General features: G+C 45.0%; 2 protein-coding genes across 5 annotated transcripts in view; both read left to right on the top strand.

Moving 5' to 3' along the window:
* Positions 1-1,540, top strand: part of PIR (pirin (iron-binding nuclear protein)) — a 60,680-nt gene extending 59,140 nt beyond the window's left edge. For all 4 annotated transcript variants that reach the window (XM_004689873.2, XM_012730220.1, XM_012730221.1 and 1 more), the window contains one exon: positions 1,254-1,540. In XM_004689873.2, the coding sequence (XP_004689930.1) occupies positions 1,254-1,366 (113 nt within the window). In that variant the 3' untranslated portion in view covers positions 1,367-1,540. The remainder of the gene's footprint in view (positions 1-1,253) is intronic.
* A 631-nt stretch (positions 1,541-2,171) lies between these two features.
* Positions 2,172-24,705, top strand: FIGF (c-fos induced growth factor (vascular endothelial growth factor D)). The gene is made up of 6 exons (XM_012730292.1): positions 2,172-2,488; positions 13,884-14,094; positions 17,158-17,348; positions 20,007-20,155; positions 21,298-21,398; positions 24,052-24,705. The coding sequence occupies exons 1-6, from the start codon at positions 2,399-2,401 to the stop codon at positions 24,249-24,251; spliced, it is 942 nt and encodes a 313-aa protein (XP_012585746.1). The 5' UTR covers positions 2,172-2,398; the 3' UTR covers positions 24,252-24,705.
* Positions 24,706-26,513: the final 1,808 nt, after the last annotated feature.

The raw sequence follows: 26,513 nt of genomic DNA, 5'->3' as shown, positions 1-26,513 counted from the left end.
GTAAATCAGACATCCTGGAACACAAACATGGCTATTGGCTATTTATTTTCAAAAGTGACTTAGATTCCTCATGTGAGGTCATGGCTTTGTATGCTACTTAGACTCCATACACCATGATGAGATCTGCCAATTCCTTGTATTAGATCAGATAAGTTTTTGACATCAGTTAATTCTGTGACGCCAACTCTACTGGACTACAGAAAGAGTTGCAGTAGAACTAAACCTAAGAATGTATTGCATGTACAGCTTGCCATTGCTGATGAAGACCTTGACATAGCTCAGTAAGATGCAACTCCATGTGTTTATCTGAAGTTGGGTCTTTATATTCATACACAATCCTAGTCATGAAAATTTGTATGATAGTCCTCAGATTGGACATGAAAGTAACCATCTGCTGGGATTTGTTTCCAGTTAAGAACCACGGTGGAATGGCTGTCAGATTGGCTGTTCTAAAAAAGACACAAGATAACAAGTGTACAAGATAACAAGTGTCAATGAGACTGTTGGGAATGTGTGTTGGTGCCTAGAAAAAGTGTGAAGACAGCTCTAAAAATTAAGACTAGACCCACTATATGATTCAGCTACTCTACTCCTGGATATTTATCCAAAGAATATAAAATCATGAATTAAAAAAATACATTCAGTCCCATGCTCATTGCAGCATTATTTACAGTAGCCAAGATATGGAAACAAGATATATTCATTGATGGACAAATGGATAAAAAATAGGTGACGTGGTTGCGTGCATGCGTGTGTGTGCACGCATCATGAAAAAGAATGAGTTCTTGCCTTTTGCATCAATTTGGAGGAATCTTCAGGGGATGATGCTAAGTGGAATAAGTCAGATGGAGAAAGACAAATGCCTTATGATTTCACTTATATGTGGAAGATAAAAAAAACAAGTAAACAAACAAGACAAGAACAAACTCACAGATACAGAGAACAGATTGGGTAACAAAGAAGAAGGGCTTTGGATTGGGTGAAATGGGCAAGTGGGGGTCAATTGTAATGTGATGGATGGAAACTAGACTTCTGTTGGTGACAACATGTACAGACGTTGAATGGTGACATTGTACACCTGCAAGTTACATAATGTTATGAACCAACGTTACCTCACTAAAATATGGGGGGAAAGCAAGAAATGGAGGTATTGGGCCTGGGGGGAAAGTACTACACACATACAAACCATTTGTAGTGGTAGGAAAAAATGCTATCATCACCCAGCACTTTCTGAATGTCTCTTTCTGTCCTAGGCCCATTTGTGATGAACACTGATGAAGAGATTTCTCAGGCCATTCTTGATTTCCGAAATGCAAAAAATGGATTTGAAAGAGCCAAATCCTGGAAATCAAAGATTGGAAACTAGTGAAGGCACGCACACTCCTAGGATTTTGCCCTGCGTGGTACCCTTGCATTTAGAGCAGTTTCCAGACCTGTCTTGCAAGTGCTTCTGGAGAATCCCACACTAACGTGATTTTTGTAATGCTTTTTGCATGATTTTTTTTAACAATGTACCAGAGATCTTTTCAGGCATATGTAAATAAATGAATTGTAGCTTCTGTAAAAATCAGTGTTCTTCATTTTGACCTAAGCTACTAATAAGCTCCTGTTTTGCGTTTTGTGGATGTTTGCATTTTCACATGTGTGTGGCTGTTTTATTTCGCGTGTGTGCCTATGTGAGACTTTTGGAAGAACAGGAGCTGCTGTCTGTGTGTTACTGGCTGTCGATCGATGAGCAACTGAACTCTCTTCCTGAGCAAATCAAACCACAGTCAAGCCTTTGTGCTGGGGTTTCGCATTACAGGTTATCTGTGTGAAAGAGACAGCCCTGAGCTTTTGAGGACGTTTTTTAAAATCTGCCCTGCTATTGGTAGGGACAAGACAGGATCACAGCCAAGACTTCCCTGCCTTTTCTGCCAAAATCTGTGTCAGATTTAAGACACATGCCTCTGCATGCTTCGTTGAGGTTGTGAAAAAAGTTTGACTCCAGAATTGGGTTCCAGCCTTCTGTAGCTGCAAACGTTGGTGGCCACCTCCTTAGAAGCTACTAGAACCTGGGGCATAGGCTGAAGAGATTTTTTTTTTTTAATTGGCTGAACATGAAATGGATTTAGAGTGCTTGCTCATTGCTAATGGAAGACAGGTCCACCTCCTGATGAGTTTTAGAAAATGAGAACATTTTAAACCTTTTTTCATCTCTCCCCCATAAGATTGTGCAAAAGCTTACCTTGACTAATTCAAGTCGTTTCATTGGATTTTGATCACAACTGATTATTTGTTTTTCCATGTGAAGTCTTGGGGTTTCGAACTTTCCTTCTGGAGAATGCCTCTGAAAACAGTTTGCTCTAGCCGCCTGATGTCAACTGCTTGGTAATCAGTGGATATCGAAATACTCAAAATGTACAGACAGTGGGCAGTGGTGAATATTTTCATGATGTCTTATCTGCAGTTGGTGGAGAGCTCCAGTTATGAACATGGACCAGTGAAGGTAGGTGAGCTCAACTTTTCATGCAGTGCAGACATTTTAAATTGTTTTTTTATTTATACAGACAACTAACTTTCTCTGTCCACCCCCACCCCCAACTATTTTCGAGCTTATATAAAAATGCAGTGGGCAGGAGTGAGCCTGCTTTGGGGGATAGCGTGCTGTTTCTTAGATTCACTGAGATTCTTAGTGTTTGAAAATACTGTTTTACTTGCAGGGGGTGCGGTTTGGAGATGAAATAGTGTAATAGAACACGAGTGAGTATTCTGCTATCTTTTCAGAGGGGGAAGTCTCCCTCAATTGTATATCCAGGGATTTCCTGGTGAAGTGCTGATTTGTTTTTTATGATACAGATAACTGTGTGGGCCATTTATTTGCAGGTCATTGGTGAGCAGCGAGCATTAATTAATTTGCCCTGTAAATTGAAACCTCTGTGCTTTCTGCAAGACATTTTCTATCTGGTGTTCCCAATGACACATTGCCACCATCTAGAAAATTGTTTTCTCAGGAGTCATTTTGGGGCTTTGCTCCTGGAAATGTGTAAAATTCAGCAGCCACCAGATCTTTGGTTCTGCAAGCCAATGTCAGTTCAAGCCCGATGGTTCGAGAGTGATGCCAAAAGCATTTGCCTGCCATGCGCTGGCTGGGCCTTATTTATACGGCTGTGAGTGTCGCCTAGGTGGCACTCGTATTTTTCCAGTTTTTTTTTTTTTTTATTTTGAACATCATCCCGATAGAATTGTTTTGACTGATGTGATGCAAAATCAGTATCTATTTAGACATTTCTGGCTGTGAACAAACAATCCAATGTGGATCTGAGGTTTTGTAGCTGCTGCTAGGACATGCGTTCTCAACAGGGCTGAGGTGATGTCGCCCCCAACAGGGGAAAATTGGTCCTTGGGAGTGAGCAAGTCTTTCTCTTGTACCTAAAGCACAAATACACATGCAGCCCATGAACAGAGGTGCAGTGTGTATCTCTATTAAAATTTCACAGAGAGAATGTCTAAAAAGATTGGGGAGAGCGGGTGAAGGGGCGACTCATTAAAAAGAAGTTGAACAGTGGGCAGAGAGCACCTCGTCCATCTACTCTCTTAAATTCCAAGTTCCAAATGTGCGTGGTAGAGGACACTGCCATCTGTGCCCACTTCATTGCCACCAGCCCAGAGGTTGGGTCTCGGTGTCAGGCACGCAGAAGGGAATCCCATTTTGAGCCAATGTGATAGGAAAAACTTTGACCTTTGACCTGCTTGAGGCAGATGCAACTGTTCAACTTTTTTGTATCAACAAAACTCAAGAATCCTTCTGATGTTCTGGGTTCGTGCAGTTACTTTTGCCAGTTTTGTTGCATGGAATTTTCAAATGGTTCTATTTTACTGTGAAAATGTTGATTTCTTTGATGGTGTACAGGAGACTGAATTGTTGGGAATAAGTAACATTCTTTAGGTTGTTTGACTCTTTTTAAGTGCTGAGACTTGAAGAATTCAAGTGCTCTGGGCGCAGTGAGGTTTTAGATTTGCCAGATGTACTGCTAATGCTTACACTTAAAGGGGCACTTTTTTTTTTTTAAGAAAGCAGTTAATTTACACGTGTCCTTACTCAGCAAAGGTGTGACATTATTCGCTTAGTAACAATATTAGAATTTTTGTCATATGCATGTGATTTCCTTTAAAAAGCAAAGCTACACATATACATAGAAAGGTATGAATGGCATTACTGAAACTTATATAGTATTTTAAGTGAAATGGCATATACTGAGCTTATATCCAGCCGGCCCCAGCTAATTAAATGTGTCTGAAGTGAAGGCAAAGGGTTACCTGTTGCTAACGAGAAGCTTGGCATACATAGATGTGAGTGCTTGGTGAGACATGAGGAGATAGATGATCTTAAGTATTAGACTTTTCCCTTCCCCCCAACTTTTCCTTAAGAGAAAATCTAAGAATTTGTGGAGATGAGAGCCTGTACCCATATTCAGCATGGGCATGGCTTGGACACTGGAAGTTGAGTTTATTTCTTGCTTTTTTAAGATAAAAATGTTCCATGTGTTCGATGATTTCAGGGCCCTCCTCCATACTAGACCCATGAACTCTTCTCTCCAGCCTCCCTCTCCTGTTCCTGGGGGTACCTTTCCCGACCCCCGCTCCCCAAATCCTCACTTTCTAGCCTTGAACATTTCCCTCTTGTCAGCTTAGACTGTTGGTGCCTCTATTATGATCTGTGAACATTTTTTCTCCAGTGACCTTGCCAGCAGTAACCAGTACCCCAGACTAGTGCCTCCTGTCACTCAAATGCTAGGCATTCTGTCTTCATTCCTCTTACACTCGTGCTCGGGAGAGCTGTTGGGTCAACAGTGCATGGAATTGGAACTGAGATAACTGAAAATAATGACTCAGATCTATATATTACTCTTTTGCTGCTGTATTTTTCAATCTAAGCCAAATACATTTTCTTCTAGAAATAAAGGTAATCCACTGCCACGTTCAGCTCACTAATGTAGTCAAATTAACCATTTAGGTGTGGAATATATTTCTGTGCTCAGTCCAGCTTTTTTATACAGCTGGGATCGCTATACACAGTTGTGCAGTATATGCACACAACTCTGGCCCTCCGTCTGCATCAGCTGACACCTGTACATGACAGCCCTGAGTTATGATAGTGCCGACACCAGGCATTTGGCAAATAGATACCTGCAACCTTACTGTTCTGTTGTTCATGTTGACCTGGCCAGCATTATTTCTGGTTTGCTTGATAATTGTTTTTGCCAGGAATTTTGGAACCTCCTTGATCTAGTGGGGGCAGCCACCTTCCAGAGATCTTTTCCATCCCTGATGCAGCTGTCAGTATAGCACTAAAGGAATAATGCCAGATCAAGGTAGAGTTTTCCAACTCTTCTGGCAAAATCTGTGTCCTTCCCCATACTACTGTTCAGCCCGCTCTTTCCAGACATCACTGGTGGAACTGGCCTTTGGTGTCACCCAAACTCTGTGTAAGACTGCAATAAATTCAAGCTCCACAGCAGTAGGGTACCCCAAATTTTCACATAGCTCCCATAATGTTTATGCCTACTGCCTTTGGAAGTTGTCTCTAACATGAGCTAAGTACCAAGGACTAAGGTGCACCTTCCATAATTAACTCAAGGTGGCAGGCCTGCCCTCCCGCCCACCCCCCCAATTCTACATCCAAAGGCATGCACAGGAATGTCCATGACATTGTGAGTCCAGTGCCCCAACAAGCTTTTGTTAACATTTCCATCAAGTACAGTCCTTGGCATTTGCAATATTTTTCATTCATTTCTTCTCCATTAGTGACCTTCTGGTTAAATATGGCAAGTTGCATGCTTCTATGCACAGATCTATCCTACTTAGTCACTTTTCACTGGTGGTTGAAGTTTGTATCTCACTCTGGCCTATCACCGGTGCTCTGGATCCAGGGGAATTCCCTCCATCTGTCCGTGGTTGACATTTTTAAAGTAAAAAACCTGATTTAGAATTGTAAATAAACCTTTACCCTAGACCCTAAGAACACTAGGGGGGGAAACGGCATTCAAGCTGAACGTTACATAAGGTCCATTACCCGGACCTCTGTGAGGGCAGGATTAGAAAGCCAATTTACGAATTGAAAAGCTAGTATTTAGATGCATGGAGGCTTCCTCGTAGAGCTCTGTAACATCAGAAGATCTGGGACGTGCAGGCACTTTTACCCTTCACCACAGCTCTCTAGAGGAACTGGACAAAAAAGGACGCAAAGGACAGCAGACTGGATCTGAGCACATCGCTAAGCTCATCTCTTCCCTGGCAGGTGAGATTGGCTGTGGGTGTAGTAGGTTGCTTTAGGGTGGTACGTGTCTCTCCTGCCCTCGCCTGCCCCCACACACTTCTTACAGTCTCTCCTCAGGTGCTAGGGCCTTACGAAGCCAGGATGCTCGGAGGCCCCTGCAATGAAAGCCTTGGCTACTGGCGATGCCCTCGTTCATCACCTCGCCTTCACGTGAACTTGCCAGCAGTTGCCAATGCCTCTGTGTGTTGAGGACCTGCTGTGTGGTGGCTCTGATCTTGGTGCTGAAAATGCAGCAGCAAATACGACAGAACTTCATTCCCAGGGTGGTAGGTGGAGGCCAGCAGCATGTGAATCTCTGGCCTGTCGGAGGTGATGAGTGCCTTGGAGAAGATCCCTCCCCGGCAGGAGAGCAGCGATGGGTTGGGGGAGCTGCAGGGGGAGCTGGCTTACCACTGTGCAGTGGCCTCAGGGACCAGCCAGGGGCTTCCCCGGGGCATCAGGAAGCCAGAGCCGCAGTTGTTGAGCTGGGAGGCGTAGCCAAGGGAAACCACATGGGGCGCTGTGTTCCAGCCAGACTATCTGCACTCTGAAAATTTGAATTGTGTTTCATTTTCAGGCATCATGAAATATTCTTCCTTCCCTTCCTTTCAGCCATTTAAAAATGTCAAAAATGATTTTTAACTTGTAGCCCATCCAAAAATAGATGTCAGGTGGGATGTGGCCCTCTGTTGTCATTTGCCAGCCCTTCCCTTTCTCTTGACACACTCTTATCCTCCTCATAGTATGTGAAGCTTTTCATTTGCTGTGTATAAGTGTATTGTTGGTTGCCTTCCATTTGAGTGAAAGCTTTTTGAGAGTAGGAATTTATCATGATCTTATTTGCTGCCCCAACCCCATAGGGCCAAGCCTGTAATAGAGGCTGGATAAAAAAGAATTTGGTGACTGGTGGACAAGATCTGCAGGGTTCTGGGACCCCTGGATTCTGAACTACTGCCTTAATAGTGTCCAGCACCTACGGTCATCATGGGTGGTCTGGTTGCAATTTTTGAGGCAGTAGAATCATCCTGTGGAGACAGGGTCATCAGTAGAATCATTCTGTGGAGATTGGCAGGATTTGAGCGGTCCCAGACCTTGCATGGGCTGTTGGTGAGGAAGAAGAGGAGAGCCTCTGATATTGACATGGACCCCTGCATTTTTTAGGGGCATATTGTGCTGAGTGCCAGGGCGCGAGACAGACCGAGCAAGGGTCTGCCCTGTATGCCTCGCCTCCTCCTTGAGTCGGGCTGGCTAGCAGGGGCGGGCTCACTGGTGCCAGAGGCACAGAGCGTTGCTATCAGAAACGCACGTCAAGCCCGCCGCACGTCTCGTAACATCTCATGCATCGAAGAGGTACTTAGCCTAACATCGGGGGACTGAGAAAGATTCCACTCTTGGCGGTTTCAGTAGTAACCTGGTGACCATGTAGGCTCCGGGTTTTACACTGGGCTTTGGATGTTTGAGATCAGTGATGAAGAACCTTGCACAGACCGTGGGACTTCATACCCTTGGGTTATTCAGAGCGTCTGCTTAGAGGTTGTTGCCAGTCAGTCTCAACCCATACTTACCTGCACCACATTTCCTAAACTCAGAATCATTGATGGAAGTGGAGTAAAGATTTAACCCATGTAAGGAGACATAAATTCTCATGTGCCAGGCCTGGGAGACAATCACCTACAATCTTCAAATGGGAGGGTGTGAAGGATCCAGGCATCAGCCCCTAGCATGCCCCTAAAATATCCACACAGCTGGACATACACTCACACAAATGCACGGCCGCAGGGACACACACACTCTCCCTGTGCTTGTAGTTCCTTTCCTTGGTGAGAGTTGAATGAAACACCCCGAGTTTCTTGTGCATACAGAGACGCGTAAGGAAACAAGCCGCTGGTAGCACAGGCCCCGTCCAAGCGGACGGTTTCTGGACCCTGAGAAGCAGGACCGCCCGGCTGGCCGGTCAGAGTCGCAGAGCCGCGGTCATTACCAGCTGGGCCCCTCGCTGTGCTCAGTGGCAGCGCCATCTGCCAGGACCTTCTGCTCTGCATAGCCCAGGCCCTCAAAGCACAAAAGCTGCAAGAGTGGGGGCTGTGCTTCTCTCAACCATCTACAAAGACATGTAAACCTGAGTAGAAACTTTAAAATTGGCCTTTTGCCTGAAAAAGATGCTAAGAAAGGTCTGGAAAAGAAAAAGGTTTGCTTTACCCTGGAAAAATGTTTCTTTGTAATTTTCATGGACTGTGGAGTTGCTGATCTTGCTCTTCTCAAACTCACCTCTAGCTGCTGAGCATTACCAAGGCCCATAAAACAGACAGCAAAGCTCAAGCCAGCACCAGATGCCCGGCCCCTGTGCAAGAAGAAAGAAGGGAAGTTTCTCGAATGCCCGCTGCCTGACTCCTTTCTGCTGAGTCTCCCTCATATAGGCCCGGCCGGTTCCCAGCATGGGCCCTCTGGATCCTTTGCCAAGGGTTTACCTGTAAGAGCTGCTCACATCTCCCTGCTTGCAGTTGCATTGAAGCCAGTTTTGAACAGTCCACATGCCTGTTCTCCCCTGGCAGTAAGCTTTAAGGAAATCCAGTGAGGCTTGGGCCCGGCGGACCTCCTTTTCTGTATCTAGAACAGAGGGGTTCTTTCACCTGTTGTTCAACTCTTTCCCTTGGTTTAGTATTTCTTTTTCACTCTGTAATTGAAGCCAGGTGGGTCCATGCCTAAAGATACTCTCAGCCTCGTACTCCGATGTTGGCATAGGCTACATGGTGCGTGGTGCTTGCCACCAGAAGGCCAGTTCCCACATCCAGAACAGGGGGATGCTCACCAATATGTGACTGGAATGGCCCAAGAAAAGGCTTTATCTTTTTAGAAGTAAGAGTGCATCAGACAGTCATACAAGTGTCAGGTGTTCACTGCTGAGACGTGCAGGTGCCACGTTAAGTTGGGGGCTACATGTCCAAATGCTTCCTGCACCAGAGTCCTGTCCCAGCTCACCCACCCCCCTTCTCTTTCCCCTTCCTCTAGTGATAACTACTGATTGCTCTTTTAGGCCAAACATTTGTTTTTGTTTTATTCAGCTCACCTGTGTGTGTGACATATAGTGTCCCTTTCTCCGGCTCATTTCACTGAGTGCCATCCCCTGCAAGTGCCCCATGTTGTTGCACATGGGGGGCTCGTTTTCTTAATCGTTAAGCAGAATGCCATCGTGTATATACGCCGCATCTTTTCTCCCCAAGAGCAGCCTTTGCGATTCTCTGTGAAAGTGGGCCTTCTGGCTCAGCAATCCCAGATCTGAACGCAGCTGGATGCCCCAGTCGTGAGCCTCTTAAGTTTCGTGTTTCTGCTCCTACTTCTCTTTCCCTTCAAACATCGCACAGGCTGGCATGTGAAGGGGCTGTTCTGTCCTGGGCAATGACAGGAGGTGACAGCGACACTAACTCTTGCACTCTGCTGTGAGGAAAGGCTGCTGTTGGCCTGTGGGAGTTTAGAGTCGCATTTCTTCAGCCACTTCGACCTGCTAGTGCTGCAAAGCCTGCAAACCAGCCTTGCTGCTCTTTAGTCTTGCAAAGGTCATCCAGGTGGGAAACTGGCCTACAAACCATTGATCAGGTGACTCGAGTCAAGAACAGACTTCGAATAGAAATATTTGAATACAAGGTAAACGCTTAGTCCTGAGCTATCCCCCCCCCCACTCCCCAAGATGGAATTCAAAGAGGCTTAAAAGGATAAGTGATGCAGTTTGAATAAATGAATCATTTCAGGGTTAAATGGTCTATGGCTTCTCAGGAATCAACTTGCTTGTGCAGATTTAATACTTACTTAGCTCTGACTATTGTTTTGTGAATAAGACATATCAATATCGCTTCAATGGGGAAGACGGGCACTGAGCAAGAAATAACAGTGCCCGTGGTGGTCAGCCCTGGCAAGGAGGAGGATGGGGTGTTGGGGACCCCTGTGATAGAGCCCCTCAACCTAGGCAGTGGTGGCAGTGGTAGGGGAGGTTTCCCTGAGAAGGAAACACCCAGCTACGAAAGGTCTAAGTAGACAGAGTTCTAAGGTCAAAGGGAAAGAAATGACCGCAAGTGAGCCAATGAAATGGGTATCTGCTGATTTCCCAGCTCTCCAGTGCCCTCCAAGGCCTCCTACATCAGCTGCATGCAATGTGCTCTTCAGGCCTCTGATCCTTCCTCTTTCTTGCTTTCATCAGCTCTCTTGATATACAACGTGCATACTCTAAGATGTACCTATTTGTGTTTTTTTTTAAAGATTTATTTTTGTATTTATGCATATAAAAACCGGGGTGTAGGCCAGAGGTGCAGGTTGGGATGAGTGTGTGTGAGAGGATTTATCAGAGAGTGGAGCAGAACAAGCAGATCTGAAGTACACTCCTGAGGGGAGCAGTGAGCGAGACAGGAGAAGTCTGCCGTGCCCTGTGGGTCACCTCCCTGGCCGGGGATCAAACTCGTGTGGCAGTGGCTGGCGATAGCTTGATAGCGCTCAGATGTTAAGCCCTGTGCCACGAGGGAGGGCCCTATTCATGCTTTAAAGGAATCCAGGGATTTATGTATATGTGCTGAGTCTTGTAGCCCTCGCTCCTCTCAGCGCCTACCCCCCTTTACAATGCACCCTCATTTTGTTCCCCACCCCCACACGGCCAAGAATCTATTTTCTGTTTCTTGGTTGTTACCTAGGAGGAGAATTGGTTGACCTTATGACTAAGATATGTTTTGACTCTTTAAAGAACTGCTGATCTCTTTTCCAAGGTAGTGACCCAGCAAAGAACAAAGGTCCCCGTAGTTCTGTGTCCCCAACATGAAGCATTTATTGCCAGTCTTTCTGATGCTAGCCCTCCACTGGATGTGAAGTGGCATCTCACTGCACTGACCGCTGTTCCTAATCTGACCTGTCAGGCCCCTCCCTCACCTGGTTGTGTGCAACCAACGTGAACTGCAGTTTTCTTTAGTGTAGCTCCTTGACACCCCCAAGTCATGTCTCTGTTTACTCTTTGTGTTACCTGATTGGATACTTTGCATGGGGAGGGAAAGGGATAAAAATAGAGAGTTGGAATTAGTCGGGCCCAGAGGGTTTTGCAGTCTCTACCACGTGGAACCCGCCACTGGATCTTTCCAAACAACTCACCGCCCATCTTAGTCACCCTTGGCCTAGAGCACTGCCTAGGCCTGACATCTGGAGATGCTCTTGCTTCCTCAGGGGAGAATGGCATGAGGATGTAGAAATTAACAATGGAAAGGGGGCTTCCCTTGGTATTGTGCTGCAGAAAGCAGTGTGTATTCAAACAGCACAAAATCTTGCAGAGGCTTTAAACCACATGATCCAGAAATTGGCATGTGGTGACCAACACATTAGGAGGATTCGCTATTTAGGAGTGATATTTTTTAACAGATTTGGTTAATTACCAAAAAGTCATAAATCCTGGTGTATTATTAAACAGGTTACCCTGCTTTACTTCATTCGTCTTGCTATTTATTTGTGTTGATTAGTACCTCCATTAGAAATCAGGAAGAAATTATGAGCAATGTATTTGGCAAAGGTTTGGTGTAGTTTATGCCATTGAAACCAGTGGTTTAAATATGAATTGGAGGCTGTATTTACACTTTCCAACTTTAACCTTCCTCTGGCCCAAGCAGATAACATAAAGTTAGTTATGCAAAAAACAACCGGTGCAGGAGACCTATAGGGAATAAATTGCCATTCTCGAGCCTGTGACAATACCACGGAGTTGTCCAGTCTCTCTCGTGCTGAAAAGGACTGTCTGCAGTGTCTCACTTATTTCACACTAGCTTCTAAATTTGGAGGCTTAAAGTTCTCATAAATAGTTGAGGACTATTTCTGAAAACTTGAACAAACACTGCATTCGTTTTTTGTTGTTGAAGATTCCATTTTTTTTAAAGATTTATTTATTTGTGCATACAGAACTGGGGTACAGGCCAGAGGCTCAGGGGCGGTGAGAGGCTTCACCAGAGACAGAGTGGGGAGCAGAACAGGCAGATCGATGAAGTACACTGCTGAGGGGAGCAGCGGGTGGGTCAGGACAGGTCTGCCGCGCCATGTGGTCACCTCTGGGGCTGCCGGGAATTGAACTCACGCGGAAGTGGCTTAAGCTTCTTAGTGCTGTGCTTTAACCCGCTGCGCCACCAGGGAGGGCCTGAAGATTCCATTTTTTAAAGACTTATTTATTCATGCACACAAGAACTGGGGTACAGGCCAGAGGTGCTGGGGGTGACAGGACTCGCCAGAGGCAGAGTGGGGGGCAGAACAGGTAAATATACTGAAACACACCGCTGAGAGGATCAGCACGGAGACAGGAAAGGTCTACTGCACCCTATGGGTCACTTCCCGGCTGGGGTACAGCGCTGCATGAGCCCCACAGTGCTGTGGTTAACCCATTGCACCGCCAGGGAGGGCTCAACACCGCATTCTTGAGGATGACATAAGTTGGATGCGCCATGCCATGGCCTTAGTTCCACCTAGAGATTTGATATTTTCTCCTGAATTCTCATGATTGAATAGTTTAAAAATATTTCTGAGTTGAACTGAAACTTGTAGAACTCTGAAGCCATACATTAGTACCCATGGATAGCATCAAATAAGAATCTTTGGTTGGCCAAGTCTTTTTTCTCATAGAAAATTTTATCAGCCACTACAGCTGTGTAACTATGAAAAGCAAATTTCCACGTAAGCCCACAAAGTGTATTTTATCAGGCAAACATCGTGTCTTTGAAGTGGTAAACCGATCAAAAATAGGATGAGAAGTCAGAAAACCTGGGTTATTGGGCTCTTAAAATCTTTCTTGTGTGACTAGACATTATGGATCTGCTTCTCAGACAAATAGTATTGCTAGAAACAATTGTCCTTGCCTGGGGTCACAACACTAGTATGATAAAAAGTTGTTTCCTGTGGCTGCTGTGACACTGACCCCCAAACTGGGTGACTTAGCACAACAGAAATGTGTTCTGTCACAGTTCTGGAATCCAGATCCCAACATCACATTGCCAGCAGGGCCATGGCCTCTCCAAAATCTTTGGAGGGGAGGGATCCTTCCTTGTCTCATCCAGCTGCAGGGGGTCCAGCCAGTGCTGGCTGGTGGCTGCGTTACTCTGATCTCCACCTCTGCCTTCCCAAGACCTCCTCTGCATCTGAGTTTTGGTCTCTGTCTCTTACAAAGACACTTGGTTTATATTTAGTCTGCCCGGATAACCAGGATCCTTAACCCCATTACCCCTGCAAAGATCCTTTTCCCAAAGAGTCAAATTCACAAGTTGGCGGGGGTGGGGTGGGGTGGGGGGTGGAGGGGACCATGAGGATGTTACCTTTTGAAGTCCACCAGTCAACTTGCTACAATATTTCTTAAATTTTGTGAGAACCCAGGAGGAGTAAGTAATTCCTTTGATTCCATCATAATTGAACAGAATGTGAATCAAAAATACTAGCAGAGGTCATTTTTCCTAGGTTCTAGTGTATGTTTGGAGACGATATCTATTTTCTTTTCTTTCCCGATGGCATGTATGTTTGCAACAAAGGTGATCAATGCAAACTAAAACTTGCTTTGAGGCCAGTATTTTCATTTGTTTATTTGCAGCGGGCCTCTCGGTCAATGTCAGAACGCTCAGAAGAGCAGATTCGGGCGGCATCTGGTTTGGAGGAATTGCTCCGAATCACCCATTTTGATGACTGGAAGCTGTGGCGATGCAGACTGAAGCTCAAAAGTTTTCCCAGCGCGGACGCTCGCTCAGCGTCCCACCGGTCCACCAGGTTTGCGGCAACTTTCTATGACGTGGAAACACTCAAAGGTAGGTACACGTGGCAATTCACACTCTCTACCAGATGGTGACAGATGCACCAACTTCTTCCAGAAGCTTGAGTAGGGCATGCATGTATCAGGGAGCTGAAAAGGGCATCTTTGAAGTCATGGTTTTGGAATCAGTGAAGACTCCCCATTTGCCGTGTATACTCCCCAGATATGATCAATATGATTTTGAGATAAAAAACCAACCCAAAAGAATGCTTCAGAAATGAGAGCGGTGTTTAACTCAGAGATGTGACGGCAGAGAATGTTCTTAATAGAAAAAGAACATGGCGCCCACTTATCCTGGGAACTCTTCAGTGAAGAGGATCCAAGAAGGCACAGCTTGCTTATTTCTTGAAAACTCTGATGTTTAGTAAAAATGAAAAGTAGATGCGGGAAGGTGAATTGTAGTAAGGCCTACTGGTATTGATGGGAGGATAGTAGGGGGGAGAATTTCCTAGATAAAAGAATACAACTGCAGACTAGAAAATGACATCATTTGAATGATTGCTTCTCCCAAAGGGATGGTGACTCTTCAGCACCATGCTGTGCACTGGGCCGTGGGCAGCAGCGTGGTTGCCAGCTTAATGACGTGGCCCCCCATTAGGCATCACCCTTTTTTGATGAGATGTCTAACTCTAAGATGCTCTCATGACATGGAGGATCATTTAAAAGCAGTCACTAAGCTAGAAGCTGGAAATAATCAACTCACTGTGTCACACCAGTTATAATTTCTTTTTTTTTAAACAGTTATTTCTTTATGCATGCAAGAGTTGGGGCAAGGCCAGAGACGGCGCTCGGTGGGGGAGGGGGAGAGGACTCACCAGAGACAGAGTGGGAGGCAGAACAGGAGGATCTACTGAAATCCACTGCTGAGGGGAGCAGTGGGTGGGGAGACAGGAGAGGTCTGCTATGCCATGAGGGTCAGCTCCCTGGCCGGGGATCAAATTTGTGCTGAAGCACTATGGCCAGCTTCATAGTGCTGTGCATTAACCCATTTCACCACCAGGGCAGGCCCTCACCAGTTGTAATTTCTATCAACCCTCCCTGAGTCCCATCAGCCTGCAGGACGGTAGAGAAGAGGAGCAGAATTATGAATCTTTTGTCTGTGGCACTGGTCACAGTTCCACACAGTTTGGATGAAAATCTGATATTCCAACTTTCAAAGCTTAATTTTATTTTAAAAAGCAAATGGAAAGCAATATTTAAGTTGAATTTTAAACTAGGAATATTTTCATAAGTTGATTGCTTGTTTTTTCAAGGATTCATGATTCACATATGGAATTAAATAACACCCAGATTAATACATACATGGGTAATTTATCTCTTGTGTTTACAGCTTTCTGGCTGTTTTATAAATATTCATAATTGTGTGTATAAAAATGCTTTCTTCGGGTAAAAGACTTTATTATGAAAAAACAAATTGTGTAGCATACTGCATTTCTCAGTGGGCCAAAAATCTTGCATATTGTGTTTTTGGTGATTGAAGAAGCAACTTATGAAGAAAATTGGAATGGGATGGGGGGAAGGGAGAGAGATATAGAAAAGATATTCTAAGGGGGAAAAATTAGACAGTAGGGACAGATCTCCAGTGATATATTATGTCTGTATACTTCAAATGGAAGTTCTCTCTATTCCTTCTACTTGAAACATGTTCACATGTATGGAAATTCAGAATGACTTGTGGAGACACCACAGAAATTTTTGAATTGGGTGAAAATAGAGATTTTATGTATTGTTACAAAACACGTTACCCTGAAACTTGGCTGCTCAAGACAACATGTCTTCTCTTACTGTTTTTGTGGGTCAGAAATGCAGAACTGGCCTACATGGGTGAGGGGAGCTCTCCTTTAGGGTTTCTCTAGAGTCACTTACCTAGGGGCTGCAGGCAAGCTTCCAAGTTCAGTCAGTAGCTTTTGACAAAACTCAGTTCCTCACAGGCCATTGTGGGCTTTTCCAACATGGCAGCTCACTTCATCCATGCCTTTAAGGCCAGAAGGCAAGAGAAAGAGAGCCAGACAGAGACTTCGAGCAAGAGGAAAGTCACAGTTTGTTTGTTTTTTTTTTTTTTTGCCTAATCACAAAAGTGACATCCTAGTACTCTCGTTATAATTGCCTTGATAAGGAGTAAGTCGCAAGATCCAGCCCCCACACACAGGCAGAGACTCGATGAGAGCAGGAACCCCAGGAGGCGGGCATCATTGGCAGTCAGTTAGAAACCACCTACCACAAGAAGTTTCCATTACCCCCACCAATGAGTAATCAAATCTGTAGTCCCATGGCAAGATAAAAGGACATCTGTGAGGGTCGTCTTATAAAACTGAATCACGTGCCAAACCTGTCTGTGGAAAGGCTGCACAACAGTAAGTGTCAGTGGCAATGTCTAATTTAAAAAATTAACTGTTAGAGAAAAACAAATACTCTTTGACAAGAATGCATGTGGTCTTCTTATTCCCAGAGGTATGTCTCCTTTTTTTTTTTTTTTTTTTTTATTTCCCTTGACTTAGCTAGAACGGCCAGAATACCATTCCTTCCATGCAGCTCAACGGGCTTCTTCCATCATGTTGCATACACGCCAGTGTCCAGCATTTGCGAATAGAAAACTCTCACTCCAGGAAAGATTAGTTCCACTTCAGTTTCCATTCACATGTGCCTAGGTTTGCTTCCTAGAATAGTTACTCGAGCGAGCACGGAAACGGGTCTCTGAAGGATGGGGACAGCTCTCCACACCTGGCATCCGGTAGAGCTCTCCAGCTGTGGCCATGACCTCCTTAGTAAGCAACACATTATTGCTGGGCACGCCCCCTCATCCTTCCTTACCCATCATCTTCTCCAGATGTGCCCAGGGGAAAAGAAAATCATCATATTCTACAATATGTTCTATATTGTAGAGCATAAGTGGGAAGGAACACAAGTTCGGGTTTTAATGTTTCTAAAGTAACGTTTGTTGGCACGAATGATCAGCAAATCCGCCAGCACTGCCAATGTGACAAGCAGGTCCGCGCTCTGTGTGAGCTGGGCCCCGTGGGGCGGCTGGGCTCTTTCACCCACAGCTGCCTCTCTGCAGTTATAGATGAGGAGTGGCAGCGAACCCAGTGCAGCCCCCGGGAGACGTGTGTGGAGGTGGCCAGCGAGCTGGGAAGAAGCACCAACACATTCTTCAAGCCGCCCTGCGTGAGCGTGTTCCGCTGTGGTGGCTGCTGCAATGACGAGAGCCTCGTGTGTGTGAACACCAGCACCTCCTATGTTTCCAAACAGGTAGGAGCCCCGGTCAGCAGGCCTTCTCCGAACCCAGGTGATGGCAGTGATGACAACTTCTTCTAAGCTTGCTGCCGAGGCCTGTGCTAAATGTTTTCTTGGGGGTTACCCTGAAACAAACTCCAAGGGGCTAACCATAGATGAGGACATCTAGGGAACTTGTGGGATTCAGATCCAGATCTGTGGGACTCCAGAGTCTGGGCTCTCCTCAGTTACTGCCTCTCTGATGCTGTCATGTCAAGAATGAGAAAGCCATGTGAAAGTTTCTAGAACAGATAAAGAGATGAAGAAAGCCGGTCTTGTATATTCTAGGTTTTGTGTTGCTCAAATGGAGGGAGGGAGAATTGTTCTGTGAGGAGGTGAGGACAGGGTTAGGGGAAGGAGGAAGTGCTGTGCCATCCAGGACTAGCAGAAAGGGGATGCGTGCCCACCTTAGACTGGAGAAGCAAGGGGCAGGACCCAGACAGTGGGAAGAGGGCTGCTGACTGGCTGTGGGCAAGGTAGAGAGTTGGGGAGCCCGGAGGACCTAGAGCTGCAGACTCTCAGGCCAGTGTCCTGACACAGCCTGGGGAGAGGCAAGGGAGGGGACATCTTTGTAGGAACCTGTAAAGAACATCCAGCACACAGCAGAAGTCCTTTGGAAATAATCCTCAAGTCCCATGAAAAAGAGAAGTCTTCCTTCTCTACCTTCTAATATACTTTGGCTCAGTAGATGCGGTTTCCTTCTATCACTACTTATATTGTGGTCAAGTGTACTCAATATTGTGTCAGAGAAGGGTGATAACAAACTTAGGAAAACAGCTGAAAAAGCTCTATGTCTAACTGCCATTCCTGCCATTTGGAGCTATGTTGCAAATTTCTCCTGCATGTTGTCATACTTCATTGTCACATTTACTGATACAGTCTATTCTCCTGGTGCTTGTGAGAGAGGTAGACATGTTCACCACGTATGTGCGTGTTAGGTAGTTATCTTCACTGGGTGAGAAAAAATGGAATGCGATTTGTTCAGTACTAGGTAAAGTTATCATTCATTTTGTTCCTTGCACACCCTAAAATACTCTTGAAACTGGACGTTCTTTCTCTGAATCCTTTCAAAAAATCTTGGAAGTTGTGAAATGTCTGACCTCCACCATTTGCCAATCAGGAAAAAAAAAAATAGCATACATTTGGCTAGGCATCAGCTGTTTGTGGAAACAAAGCTTGCATTATGTAAGAGGTTTTCGTTTATGACTATGTTATTCCTGAGAACACAGCTGAAAAATTTCGCAAGAAGATGAAGTTGATGCAAAGTGAACATTCTAAAAACACTCTCTCAGACTCAGGGAGGTTCCATTACATCTTGAAAGGTCAGAATAAACACAACTTTAATGGATTGTTTCCACTTAACAGATAGCTGTGCTTTATTCTGACTGGGGTATCCAATGAATGATTGCTTTTGAAGAATGTACTGAAGTGTACAGCAGTTTTTCTTTCCAAAGATGCATAGTTGAACACTTTAATAGTGGTTTTAAAGAACCACCTCTCAGTTCAAAGTTGTAGACTGGTCTGTGAAACACTGGTTAGAAATAAAGTGAAGACTGTAGTCAGGACAACCTGGGATTGTGGTTCGAATGGGTAGCAATTAAAATCAAGTTCAAATTCATTCATAAATCATAGAACCACTCTAGAACAAGGTAATGGACATTTCTCCCATTTCTACTTGCTAAGATCCACCTTGTTTCTTTGGGTCAAAGCAGTTTCAATCCCAGAAGCCCTGATGCATATTCTGAAGAACATCACCTGTCAGGAGTAGGCTCCTTGAGGCCAAACCCCTACTCTTCCAGTCAATGCTTATCTGGACGTAGGCCCGTTAAGAGACCCCTCTCTACCTTCATCTGGAGAGTGGACTGGATAAAAGGGCTTCCTGTAATGTGGTTATAAGAGTACATGAATTAATTATCAAAGCGCTTACAGCAGGGCCTGGCACATGCACGCAGACAAAGTGATCTTCGTGTTAGTCAACATTGTTTGTCCAGGCACGACGATCTTCTGCCAGTTAGTTATAACTAATGTTGCTTTATAAACACCCTAAATTCGGTGGCTTCAAGCAGCAATGACTTATTCTCACTCATGTTTCTGAGGTTCAGCTAGATTAAAGTGGACTCCACTGGACTGTCTCGGCTGCAGATTGAGTCCGGGCCTGTTCCCTGTGTCTCCCCACGACCAGCAAGCCTTCCAGACCCGAGTTTCCTCATGGCCACCACACCCGCATGCGCAGACAAGCCCCCATGGCAGCAGCATTGAAGTCGTGCTGTGTCCTGTCGAGTCACACAGCCAAATCCACAGTCAAGGACCAGGAAACTCTGCTCCGTCCATGGAGATAGTGTGGGAAGGGTCCAAAATAGTTTTGAACAATAACCCATTCACCATGGTCTCGAAGGAACTTCATAGCCTGACTCATTTAATCCATAAATCTGGCACTCAGTCTCTGAGGAGGGGCCGAGCCCAGTGGCACCATTGCCAAGGTGCTGGCCATACCAGTGAAGAGGTTGGGCCAAAGTCTGATGCTTAGTAAAGTTTATTTTTTTCACTTCCATATTCTGTGTTAGTGCCTTTTTTAATCTGTAAGAGTTGTTTTTTAAAATGTTTGTATATTATGTTTATCTTTCCTTCCTCCAGCTCTTTGAGATATCTGTACCTTTGACTTCGGTGCCTGAGTTAGTGCCTGTTAAGGTCGCCAACCATACAGGCTGTAAGTGTTTGCCAACAGCTCCCCGCCATCCATTCTCGATTATCAGACGATCCATCCAGATCCCAGAAGAAGATCTGTAAGCATTTCTTGTACTCGAGTAAGCGTCTTCTTGCCTTGGCCAAAGCTATGAGTGAAGACTTCATTAAGCATGGAGTCCTCACTTCGGCGTCAAGTTTTTTCACCTTTTACCTTCTAACCAGATCTCCTGGTAAAAACTTTGGGAAAAGTATTATTTTTATTCAGTCTTGGTGGTAAACTGTGGGAGGACCAGTGTTTATAAACCCAGCATGTGTACGTGCTGACATCTTTGTTCTTAGCACACGTGGTCTAATGCAGCTGGTAACTTACTCCCGGCTGCAATAAAACTCGTGTCGGGCTGTTTATACATTGAAGTCTGAAGTTGGCAGGTGGGGTAGGGAGGACTCCTGGGGTCACTGGGGAGTGGCACAACCATCTCTATTTGAGCTTGACAGTTTTCGACCCTTCCGCTTAAAAATTACCAAATGGGAACTTCTTTTAAATTAAACTGATTTAAACTTAATTTGACTTTGACATTTTCTTGAGAGTATTTTGTGATTCTTTATGAGACAAATTATGGCAGCTTGGCCTGTGGTGGTCTGAAATCACAGTAAGAATCATTGGCTTGAAGAAAAATCGAAAATAGAGAAACCAATGAAGGCCAGATTACAAATGCTGGATGGAAATGTAAGGTGAACGCGCTGGACACTGACCTGGCAAGAGTGACTCAGGCGAGGCAGAGTGTGGTGTTATCTTAGTGAGCACTGACCCAGGAGGACAGTTCTACCCCTTTCGAGTGGGAAAGAAAGCTCCTAGAAAAGGAACATTTATCCTTAGGATGGTCCTCTGTCCTGGCCAATGTTCTTATCTCCATTTTAAAGAGGATAATGCTTAGGAACTATGTTAGAACAATATTTACTTTTGGTAACTAAGCTCTGTTCACAGCCAGCTTGCACAGTCTTAATACCAGTCTTCTTCAAAAGATTATAACTTTCCGAAATGACAGCTTAGTTTCCAAATAAAATATTTGTAATTACAGAACTATTAAAAACGATGCAGTTCAAAGGTCTGAATTAAGCTCCTTAAAATCTTAACTATTCTCTACTCAGAAATGTAGTCAGCGTTTAAAAAAAAAAATTGTTCTGGTGGTTGGAATACCCTTGAAAGCCTGAAATCTGGTTTATTGTTTTCTTTTTCTAGCTGTTCCCATTCCAAGAAACTCTGTCCTATTGACATGCTCTGGGATAACAACATATGTAAATGTGTTTTACAGGAGGAGAACCCACTCACTGGAATGGAAGGTAATGATTGCTGTAGTGAAACAGTAATAGTGATAACAAACACCCCAACAGCAACTAGCCCTGATGGGGGCTTACTGTAGCCAGGCCATGCCAGCCCCTATCCGAGTGAGTGCATTCGACTTACAGAATCCACGTTCAATTCAATTGCATCTTGTCAGATTCAGTTCAGTGCGCTAAACTATTTAAAGGAACCATAAAATAAAGAAAAAAGGAAAGGAGGGAGGGGCAGAAATGGATGAGGGAGAGTCCTTGTAAATTCCTCAAGATAACTATGACTTCAAGAATCTACTTTGGAAAATCCCATCTGTTTATGGATAAAAATGATAAATGGAACAAGGCTGGACACAGAACACACTGATACCCTGCCATCAACTGCCCTAAGATTGAAATGGACATAGAATATTTCAGGGTGTCAGCCTTAACTGGTTGCTGCTTGACTCAATCCTCCTACATCCAGTCTTTGTTACTTTAACTTGCCCTTAGGGTGTGTGACCAGCCTCTGCCAAGTATATTGTTAAGTGAAGTTCAGTGAACTAATAATGTTCCCTAAACCATCCCGTCTTAAGAAGAGTTGGTCCTGCCTGAATGGTGTGAGTGAATCTCTACTGCCACCTAGTGTCCATGCAAAACTTTTAAGGGCTCCTTACCTACCTAGAAACTCTCCTCTGCCCAAAGTGACGTCTGTTTCCCTGGCATATGACAAAGCTTACCCTTTTCCTCTTCACACAACTCAGTATGGTATCTCCTCGGGTCTAGCCTTCCACCACCCATTCCACCTGGTCCCTCAAAGATCATCAACCCAAAGCAATCAGATGGGGTGGCATGAGATGAGAGTGCCATTTTGTTATGTCGTTAATGATCAACTATGTCAAGAATAGGTGGTTTGACCCAATGTCTTAGAATGCTGGATGGGATTCTTCAGAGTTCCCATATACAGCCTGCTCCAAGACCCTTTTATTATACAAAAAAACCTTGATAGACATTTAGCAAGTGTGTATTTTATGACAGAATGATGAGACCTGGTCTCTAATCTTCTGGATTTTTACTTAATGGAGGAAACTTAGAAATAAACAGAAATATGCAAGCAAAGCAAGAAAGGACAGTGTGGAAATATGCACAGAGTAAAGGCACGTAGGGAACTCCCAGGAGGTCGAGAAAATAGTAGTGGGGAGGACGTCTAGCAGAGAAAAGGGAGGCCACAGGCATGGAGCTGAGAGACCCTTGGTTATTGGGGAGCAGAAAGTACCATAACTTGGTATGAGACATACAATATACGCGTGAAAGAGACCGAAGATGAGTCGAGTCGGGGAGGTTAATAGGGTCCATTCGTGGAGAGTTGCAGATGTCCTAGGGGAAAATTGGCTTTTATAGTGATAGAGGGGATCCTTTTGAGGTAGGTGAAGTAGCAGAGAGGTGATTTGCATTGATAATGGATCAGAGGAGTAAAACTGTGGTGGCAAGCTCAGTGACAGCCGTACACACACGAGCACTCACATGATATGAGGTACTGAGTGAATTGGGGCAGGAGCAGTGGTGATGGGAAGAGAGAGCACATTCCGGGGTGCTGGTATGGGTTGACATGGTGATTAGGATCAATATGGTGGGTGAGTCAAGAGTGATTGCCTAAACAAGGCAAACTGGGAGAGAAGCCAGTTTGGAGAAGAAACTAAATTCATACGTTCCTTCAAAGCCTTCTAGCAAAGATACTAAGGTCTCATAGTCAAGTTCGTCTGGATTTTCTGTCTCTTCCATTTTTTGCGATGAATTTCAGTTTGATCAGAAGTGGATGTGGAGTAAGAGTTATCCAGTACTTTGTTACATACACTTCCTAGAAATATCTGCTCCCTAAGTGTACCAAAAATTTCTCAGACCCTCCTCTCTCAGCTAAATATATCTTCCAGCAGATGATTAAATTTCAAGGTCATTGTTGTAGGTCAACTTGTGATCTGCAGTGAGAAAATGTACCACTGTCCAGAAGGTATGAGGGCTATGCCATTTCTGTTTCATTCGCCTCTCAATCCCACCCCCCTTCACCCCCCCCCCCAAAAAAAAACTGGGAAGGACTAAACTCAATTCCCAGATCGCCTACATTTCATGAATGTTTGGTTGTAATGTCTGTACTCCTAACAAGTCAGCAGCCGAAGACTCTCTCTAAACACCTTACAAAAACAGTCAGTGTACAACATTTTTTATCCCAAATGTGAGAACATGTGAATTGTTTGTATTGTGAACCTCCTTCACCCTCTTAAAATATTAGGAGCACAGGGCCTTCCCTGGTGGCACAGCGGGTTAAAGCACAGCACTAAGGAGCTGAAGCCACTTCAGCATGTGTTGGATCTCCGTCCCAGAGGTGACCACATGGCGCTGCAGACCTCTCCTGACCCACCTGCTGCTCCCCTCAGTAGTGTGCTTTGTCAATCTGCCTGTTCTGCCCCCCACTCTGTCTCTGGTGAAGCCTCTCACCGCCCCTGCACCTCTGGCCTGTACCCCAGTTCTGTGTGCATAAATAAATAAACCTTTCAAAATATATTAGGAGCACAAATCTACAGGACAGTTTAAGCGAATCCAAGTTATCTAGAATGATGTGAACTTGGGTGGCTCTGCTCTCCACATGCTACGGCTGTTCCACCAATCCTCGTCTGCTTCTCTTTAGATCCCCCTTATCTCCAGGAACTGGCTCTCTGTGGGCCTCACATGAAGTTCGACGAAGATCGTTGCGAGTGCATCTGTAAAACACCGTGTCCCCAAGATCTCATCCAGCACCCAGAAAACTGCAGTTGCATCGAGTGCAGAGAAAGTCTGGAGAGCTGCTGCCAGAAGCACAAGATCGTTCACCCAGATACGTGCAGGTGAATGGTATCTTCATGTTCACTTCAGCTAGATCCGTTGACATTTAACGTCACTGCCAGTTTGATTCACTGCGGTCCCTCATTAAGCGATATCGTTGAGTGTCCAAGCATGTATCTGCCGGTGAAACAGATGAATGAGCAACTAAAGAATAAAGGAGTCTCTATAGAATGATGATAAATAATGACAGCAGGAAAATCCTCATACTTTTGAAATACCTTATGATTTTACTCTTATGTGGAATATAAAGAAACAAAGCCAGCAAACCAACAAAACAACAGCCTCTTAGAACAGATTGGTGGTTACCCAAGGGGAATGGCGTTCAGAGGGGGGTGAAATGGATACAGAGGGCCAGTGGGAAGGTGTTAGATAGAAACTAGACTCTTGGTGGTGAGCATGGTTTAACTTACACAGATGTCCAGTTATAACATGGAGCACCTGAATCTTACATAATGTTATAAATCGATGTTATCTAAATAAAAAATGTATTAAAAAAAAGCAAAACCTGATTGTTATTTGTTGGTTTATAGATCTTAAGCAAAAAACTAAATTGATCAGATTTAAGCAATGATGAGAGGAAGGGTTCCAAGCAGCAAAAGACTGGCTTCATCTGTTACCCCACGTGTCCCCGATTGTTTTTCTCTGAGTAAAGCGACGTCACAAATTCATATAACAAAAAATTCATGGATGAACAGAACACTTGGAGATCACTGATTGCACTTGAATGAGTCCATGTGGGAAAATTATTCAGGCTTTTATGTTGACATTTAAACTACATGTCTGGAAATTGTACTGTAAACAGGTAATCGAATCAGAGCGGAGTGAAGCCTTGGAATGTAGTCCTTGATTCGGGATCCTCGTGTTATTTTCTTTTGCCACAGCTGCAAGGACAGGTGCCCCCTTCGCCCCTGAACGTGTGCCAGTGGAAAGCCTGCGGTGCAAAGCACTGCCAGTTTCCAAAGGAGCAAAGGGCTGTCCTTAGGCTCCAGGGCCGAGCTTTGTCCCAGTGCCCCTCGCGGTCATTTTAAGCAGCATGCTGCTTCGCCAAGTTGCTGTCACTGTTTTTTCTCCAGGTGTTAGGAAGAAATTCATTTTACATAGTCTCACAGTAGAGCCAGACCCACCTTCCTTCAAACAGCAGCTGAGGGTGCCTTGGCTCACTGACAGAGTCTTATAACTGAGGACGACTCTGTGTGCGGAGGAGCAGAGGGGACGGAGCCTGGGGAACATTTTTCTATGTGTGAATGAAAAAGGTTTGACCGTATGGAATGGCTGTGCGACTGTGCGTAGCAGTGAGGTGGTTTGCATAGTCTCGAAGTCATTTGCTAACTGCGACCCTCATGAACTGTTCTGAATCTTTCTCCTGCAGATTTTTTGATTTGTATGGCCAGTACTGATTTCCCAGTAACTGTCCAGCTTGTAGCTTTGGGTTTACCAAACTATGGTTGTTTTGTATTTAAATATATTTAAAGAAAATGAACACTAGTAGTCAGTCGTAGAATGATGTAGTATTTAATATGCGTCCATTTTAACTTTTATACTAAAGAAAATGGTGTTTTTGAGAGAGGAAGGGATTTAGAAGTGTGGGGTATGGGGAGGGTCCTGAACCCCACAAAACGAGGTGTCGGTGTTGGGGAACTGGTGTAGTTCTCAGAAGGTTTAAGCTTCCAGAAATCTTGTCCTCGAGATTGTGTTCAATCATACTTGCCCTCGCCCCATGATGGAAGAGGGCTGCTGGTGCCCTGGCATCTCTGAGGGCTGGTGACTCTCCTGCCACTTCTGCCTCATGTTTCTGCATGGACTCAGCAACCAGACCCGTCACCTCTCAGTTCTTCTCCAAGCTACTTGGGAAGGGCAGAGAAGCCCTTTCCCTTTGCTCTCCCCTCAGTTGCTCCTGCAAGTAATTTGTGGATGGCCTAGACTTGGCTGAAAGTTTGCTATGACACAGGGGATTTAGCAGCTTTCCCAGAATTAAGTCATTTAGCAAGAGACTGAAAAGTTGATTCCCCTGGCAGCATCCTACAGAAACAGATGTATGGCTGGATGGGCAGGCGGATGGGTGGGTGCAGCGACAGGGAGATGAGCGAGAGCAGACAGAGAACCTGAGACAGCACTTGCCACACAGACTTAGGAATGGCTGGCTGTGAGCGTCTCCTCATTACACTGTGACCGCCTTACAGTGGAGAGCTGTGTCGCGAGCAGATCTGTGCATGCCACGACCCTCCGTCCACACCATGGGAGCAGCACAGTCACACGGACAGGCAAGGG

Source organism: Condylura cristata, unplaced genomic scaffold (assembly GCF_000260355.1).
Source record: "Condylura cristata isolate star-nosed mole 26May11 unplaced genomic scaffold, ConCri1.0 scaffold00027, whole genome shotgun sequence".
NCBI classification, from domain to species: Eukaryota; Metazoa; Chordata; class Mammalia; order Eulipotyphla; family Talpidae; genus Condylura; species Condylura cristata.
The sequence above is the reverse complement of the archived record's forward strand: the minus strand, read 5'-3'. Positions and strand labels throughout refer to the sequence as shown.

Excerpts from the sequence above, each read along its gene's own strand:
- FIGF (XM_012730292.1), top strand. The coding sequence starts at position 2,399 with ATGTACAGACAGTGGGCAGTGGTGAATATTTTCATGATGTCTTATCTG. Across the intron at positions 17,349-20,006 it reads CCTCCTATGTTTCCAAACAG|CTCTTTGAGATATCTGTACC; the intron begins GTAGGAGCCCCG and ends TCCTTCCTCCAG. Across the intron at positions 21,399-24,051 it reads CCCACTCACTGGAATGGAAG|ATCCCCCTTATCTCCAGGAA; the intron begins GTAATGATTGCT and ends GCTTCTCTTTAG.